The sequence below is a fragment of the Salvelinus sp. IW2-2015 genome, unplaced genomic scaffold (assembly GCF_002910315.2).
Source record: "Salvelinus sp. IW2-2015 unplaced genomic scaffold, ASM291031v2 Un_scaffold1517, whole genome shotgun sequence".
NCBI lineage: Eukaryota > Metazoa > Chordata > Actinopteri > Salmoniformes > Salmonidae > Salvelinus > Salvelinus sp. IW2-2015.
In genome coordinates, this window is record NW_019942958.1 from 1 (window position 1) to 6,118 (window position 6,118).

General features: G+C 45.9%; 1 protein-coding gene across 1 annotated transcript in view; it reads right to left on the bottom strand.

Annotated features, from left to right (window-relative positions):
• Positions 1-5,036: 5,036 nt before the first annotated feature.
• Positions 5,037-6,118, bottom strand: part of LOC139024446 (uncharacterized) — a gene marked incomplete at its 3' end in the record, with an annotated part of 5,097 nt that continues 4,015 nt past the window's right edge. Inside the window, exon 3 of the mRNA XM_070439248.1 lies at positions 5,037-5,391. Coding sequence (XP_070295349.1) covers positions 5,037-5,391 — 355 coding nt within the window. The remainder of the gene's footprint in view (positions 5,392-6,118) is intronic.

The window sequence follows — 6,118 nt, forward strand, 5'->3', positions numbered from 1 at the left end:
TCCTTGCTGGTGTTGGTCTTTTTATTATTCATTCTTGGTTGTTCTTTGTTGTTATTCTATTGGTTGTTATTTCCATTGGTTGTTATTCCATTGGTTGTTATTCTATTGGTTGTTATTCCATTGGTTGTTATTCTATTGGTTGTTATTCTATTGGTTGTTATTCCATTGGTTTGTTATTCTATTGGTTGTTATTCCATTGGTTGTTATTCCATATGGTTGTTATTCTATTGGTTGTTATTCCATTGGTTGTTATTCTATTGGTTGTTATTCCATTTGGTTGTTATTCCATTGGTTACCTCGAAGCAGATGCCCCAGGGGCAGAGTGGCCAAACACTCATTGAATATGGCACGTTTAAAGTTAGAGCAATCCCTAGTAAAACCTTTCTCGTGAATGTATTTTATTTATTTAAACCTTATTTTACCAGGTAAGTTGACTGAGAACACATTCTCATTTACAGCAACGACCTGGGGAATAGTTACAGGGGAGGGGAGGGGGGATGAATGAGCCAATTGGAAGCTGGGGATGATTAGCTGACCGTGATGGTATGAGGGCTAGATTGGGATTTTAGCCAGGACACCGGGTTTAACACCCCCTACTCTCACGATAAATGCCATTGGATCTTAAGTTTTCACAGAGAGTCAGGACACCTGTTTAACATCCCATCCGAAGACAGGACTTCACACAGGGCAATGTCCCCAATCACTGCCCTGGGCATTGGGATTTTATTTTTGACCAGAGGAAAGAGTGCCTCCTATTGGCCCTCCAACACCACTTCCAGCAGCATCTGGTCTCCCATCCAGGGTTTGTAGGCCGCTGGCTCATTACTGAGCGTGAAGTTGATTGCATGTTTCTCACTGAAACTGTCTTCAGACTGTAGTGCCGCTCTTATTGCAGCCCCCCCCCCCCCCCCCCGGACTACAGCTTTTCATGCTCTGAAAAAGAAAAGGGTGGGGGGGGGGGGGGGAGCCTTTCTGAACAGACCGGAGAGGTGGGTTGGCCTCTCTGGTCCAGTTCTAAATTGGTTTAGTTTCGTTTTTTGGTTTTATGTCACCCTTGGTGAACATAACTCAGATAAAATAGATATCACAAGTGGCGTTCCACAAGGTTTGATTTTGGGTCAAGTACTGTTCCGTTTATTATTTCAGCTGTTAAGGACATTTAATCAGTTAAAGACACATTGCAGAAAGGCAGAGTGAAAGTGGAGAAAATCTAAGATTTTCTACGAGAGCAACTTGATATACACTGCTCAAAAAAATTAAGGGACACTTAAACAACACAATGTAACTCCAAGTCAATCACACTTCTGTGAAATCAAACTGTCCACTTAGGAAGCAACACTGATTGACAATAAATTTCACATGCTGTTGTGCAAATGGAATAGACAAAAGGTGGAAATTATAGGCAATTAGCAAGACACCCCCAATAAAGGAGTGATTCTGCAGGTGGTGACCACAGACCACTTCTCAGTTCCTATGCTTCCTGGCTGATGTTTTGGTCACTTTTGAATGCTGGTGGTGCTCTCACTCTAGTGGTAGCATGAGACGGAGTCTACAACCCACACAAGTGGCTCAGGTAGTGCAGCTCATCCAGGATGGCACATCAATGCGAGCTGTGGCAAGAAGGTTTGCTGTGTCTGTCAGCGTAGTGTCCAGAGCATGGAGGTGCTACCAGGAGACAGGCCAGTACATCAGGAGACGTGGAGGAGGCCGTAGGAGGGCAACAACCCAGCAGCAGGACCGCTATCTCCGCCTTTGAGCAGGAGGAGCACTGCCAGAGCCCTGCAAAATGACCTCCAGCAGGCCACAAATGTGCATGTGTCTGCTCAAACGTCAGAAACAGACTCCATGAGGGTGGTATGAGGGCCCGACGTCCACAGGTGGGGGTTGTGCTTACAGCCCAACACCGTGCAGGACGTTTGGCATTTGCCAGAGAACACCAAGATTGGCAAATTCGCCACTGGCGCCCTGTGCTCTTCACAGATGAAAGCAGGTTCACACTGAGCACATGAGCACATGTGACAGACGTGACAGAGTCTTGAGACGCCGTGGAGAACGTTCTGCTGCCTGCAACATCTCCAGCATGGACCGGTTTGGCGGTGGGTCAGTCATGGTGTGGGGTGGCATTTCTTTGTGGGGCCGCACAGCCCTCCATGTGCTCGCCAGAGGTAGCCTGACTGCCATTAGGTACCGAGATGAGATCCTCAGAGCCCTTGTGAGACCATATGCTGACACATGCACATTTGTGGCCTGGTAAACCTAGCGTTAGGTGGCTGGTTGTACGTTGTAGCTTGCTGTTTTAGTAGTCATGTCTACGACTAAAAAGAGAAGAGCTTTTACAATCGAGATACAAAAGATCTGATTGTACAACATCTTCTATTTTTAGTCATAGATATGGCTACTAGTAGTTGTTTAGCTAGCTACCTACCTAGCTAGCTGCATAGTTAGCAAACAGAAAAATGATTGATTACCCCCCACTGTAGTATGTTAGCCACCAATACACAATATGTTTTCAGTAGATAAACTAAAGTTGCCCTCTTGGTGCATCGGCTTTAGCGGAGCTTCTAACGTTAGCTAAATCCAACTCTTTGTTTCAAATCCTCTTCGCTATATTCAGGTTTAATGTCACGGTGTAGCTAATAGATGCTCCATCGTCAATGTTGATGAGAGGAATCACTTGAAGCCATTGCGTCTGATCAGTGCTTTCAGTTTTGCCAAAAGGTTTGTTGTTTGTGTCCTCCACCTTCATCCTCTTAAGGATCTGCCCCTTTCTTTTTTCTTTTTTTTCCTAAAATGACATACCCAAATCTAACAGCCTGTAACTCAGGCCCTGAAGCAAGGATATACATACTCTTGGTACCATTTGAAAGGAAACACTTTGAAGTTTATGGAAATGTGAAAGGAATGTAGTAGAATATAACACAATAGATCTGGTAAAAGATAATGCAAAGAAGAATACATACATTATTTTGTATGTTTTTTGCACCATCATCTTTGAAATGCAAGAGAAAAGCCATAATGTATTATTCCATCCCAGCTGCAATTTAGATTTTGGCCACTAGATGGCATCAGTGTATGTGAACAGTTTTAGACTGATCCAATGAACCATTGCATTTCTGTTCAAAATGTTGTATCAAGACTGCCCAAATGTGCCTAATTTGTTTATTAATAACTTTTCATGTTCAAAATTGTGCACTCTCCTCAAAAAATAGCATGTTATTCTTTCACTGTAATAGCTACTGTAAATTGGACAGTACAATTAGATTGAGAATAATTTAATCTTTCTGCCAATATCAGATATGTCTGTCCTAGGAAATGTTCTTGTTACTTACAACCTCATGCTAATCGCATTAGCCTACATTAGCTCAACCGTCCCGTGGAAGGAACACCGATCTCGAAGTAGTAAAAAAAATTAAAAGCCGGTCTTTGGGGAGGGACCAGAGTATGAAGCACCGCTCAACAGAAGTTGTAGTCTTTCAGAGAATGGAAAAAAATGTGTCTGCTTGTACATTTACCAATGAATCTGCCGATAGGATCATCACTGAAAGACATCCAATGGCTCTATGAAGCAAGGACAACCATATCTCACTCACAAAAACGCAGTGGTATAAAGTACTTAAGTAAAAATACTTGAAAGTACAACCAGTTGTTGAAAAAGTACTAAAATCTCATACTTGAGTAAAAGTAAAGGTACCTTAATTAATAGAAAATGCCTCAAGTAGAAGTGAAAGTCACTCAGTAAAATACTACTTGAGTAAAAGTCTAAAAGTAGTTTGTTTTAAATATACTTAATTATCAAAAGTAAATGTAGTTACTAAAATATACTCAAGTATCAAAAGAGAGAGGGAAAGAGAAGGAGGAGAGAGAGGGAAGGAGAGATGTGAGGAGAGAGAGGGAAGGAGAGATTGTGAGGAGAGAGAGGGAAAGAGAAGGGGAGAAGGAGAGGGAAGGAGAGATGTGAGGAGAGAGAGGGAAGGAGAGATGTGAGGAGAGAGAGGGAAGGAGATGTGAGGAGAGAGGAAGGAGAGACGTGAGGAGAGAGGGGGAAGAGAAGGAGGAGAGAGAGGGAAGGAGAGATGTGAGGAGAGAGAGGGAAGTAGAGATGTGAGGAGAGAGAGGGAAGGAGATGTGAGGAGAGAGGGAGGGAGATGTGAGGAGAGAGAGGGAAGGAGATGTGAGGAAGGAGAGATGTGAAGAGAGAGAGAGAAAGAGAGATGTGAGGAAAGAGGGAAGGAGAGATGTGAGGAGAGAGAGGGAAGGAGAGATGTGAGGAGAGAGGGAAGGAGAGATGAGAGAGGGAAGGAGAGATGAGAGAGGGAAGGAGAGATGTGAGGAGAGAGAGATGTGAGGAGAGATGTGAGGAGAGAGAGAAGGAGAGATGTGAGGCGAGAGAGTGAAGGAGAAATGTGAGGAGACTGATGTATTGTTCCCACTCTCCAACTATGCCCCGACTTTGCCAGAAAGCTTCTCAAGTCATTCTTCAGAGCTTCTCTGTGACAAACTGGCACGTCTCCCTGGTCTCTGGTGACCAGAATGTTCTACAGCTGTATTTCTCCTTTAAGTATTGTACTTTTTGTCTATTACTCAAGACAAGTACTGGCACTTTTGACCGAGGAGGACTCGTTGTTCTTCCTAGATAGTTTTTGGCCGATCTGTAAGGTGCTTTTAAGTTAACAAGTCCTAGACACACCAGTTAAATCCTGGTCTATAGCACCCAGTGTCATCAGTAGTCCGATGTTTCCAGCCAGTCAGGCCTTTCTTCTACTTAGGAGGTTATATTTTCACCAGATCAACAGGTCAATGTGATTTTTGTTTTACAGGAGAGGTTTGTGTGAGATTAAATCTAATGTTATTTGTCACGTGCTTTGTAAACAACAGGTGTAGACGAACAGTGAAATACTTCAAATGTTATTTGCGGTCCATGTGGTTTAAATAGAGAAGTTTGGAATGCCTTCATTCCCGTAAAACCCAAACGACTGACTGTTGAGTAAAACCATTACTCTCTCTCCTTTCCCTGTCAGCTGTGTCATTCAGCTCACCCGGGGCCCTGAGAGACGGGCCCTGGGGGACGGGCCCTGGGGGACGGGCCCCTGAGGGTCGGGCCCTGAGGGACGGGCCCTGAGGGACGGGCCCTCAGGTGAGGGACGGCCCCTGAGGTGAGGGACGGGCCCTGAGAGACGGGCCCTGGGGGACGGGCCCTGGGGGACGGGCCCTGGGGGACGGGCCCTGAGAGACGGGCCCTGGGGGACGGGCCCTGAGAGACGGGCCCTGGTGGACGGGCCCTGGGGGACAGGCCCTGGGGGACGGGCCCTGAGAGACGGGCCCTGAGAGACGGGCCCTGAGGGACGGGCCCTGGGGGACAGGCCCTGGGGGACGGGCCCTGAGGGAAGGGCCCTGAGGGACGGGCCCTGGGGACTTCAATGTTCCTCAAGTGTCCACAGTTGTGGCTGTGCTATCTGCAATCGATGAAGTTTTAACACACAGTACTGGATACTGGAGGGATAAGTAGTAATTACATGCCAACATGGATTGTTCCAGCCAGCATTAGTCCACATGCAAGTAAAGTAGAGATGATCTGTTTGGGAACGGGAGTGCATTATTCAGGCGAGACAAAGTACAACAGAAATCTGGACAACATGACAAATTATTATTTTGTAGACACACACACACACGCGCAGACACACACACAGACACACGCACAGACCCACACACAGACAGGCAGTGCGACAAGGTGAACATAATCAGACTGGAAAACCATTTTAAAGAGCAGCAATATAAATCAAATGGGATTTCCTCCATCACAGACCTCTCCTCTCATAGTCTGTGTCCCAAATTACACCCTATTCCCTACCAAATGGCACCCTATTCCCTACCAAATTACACCCTATTCCCTACCAAATGGCACCCTATTCCTTACCAAATGGCACCCTATTAACTACCAAATGGCAAATCTAGAAATCTCAGGGGGGAGTCCTGCTAGTCTCAGAATCTCCAGGGGAGTCCCTGCTAGTCTCAGAATCTCCTGGGGGAGTCCTGCTAGTCTCAGAATCTCCAGGGGGAGTACTGCTGTCTCAGAATCTCCAGGGGAGTCCTGCTAGTCTCAGAATCTCCTGGGGGAGTC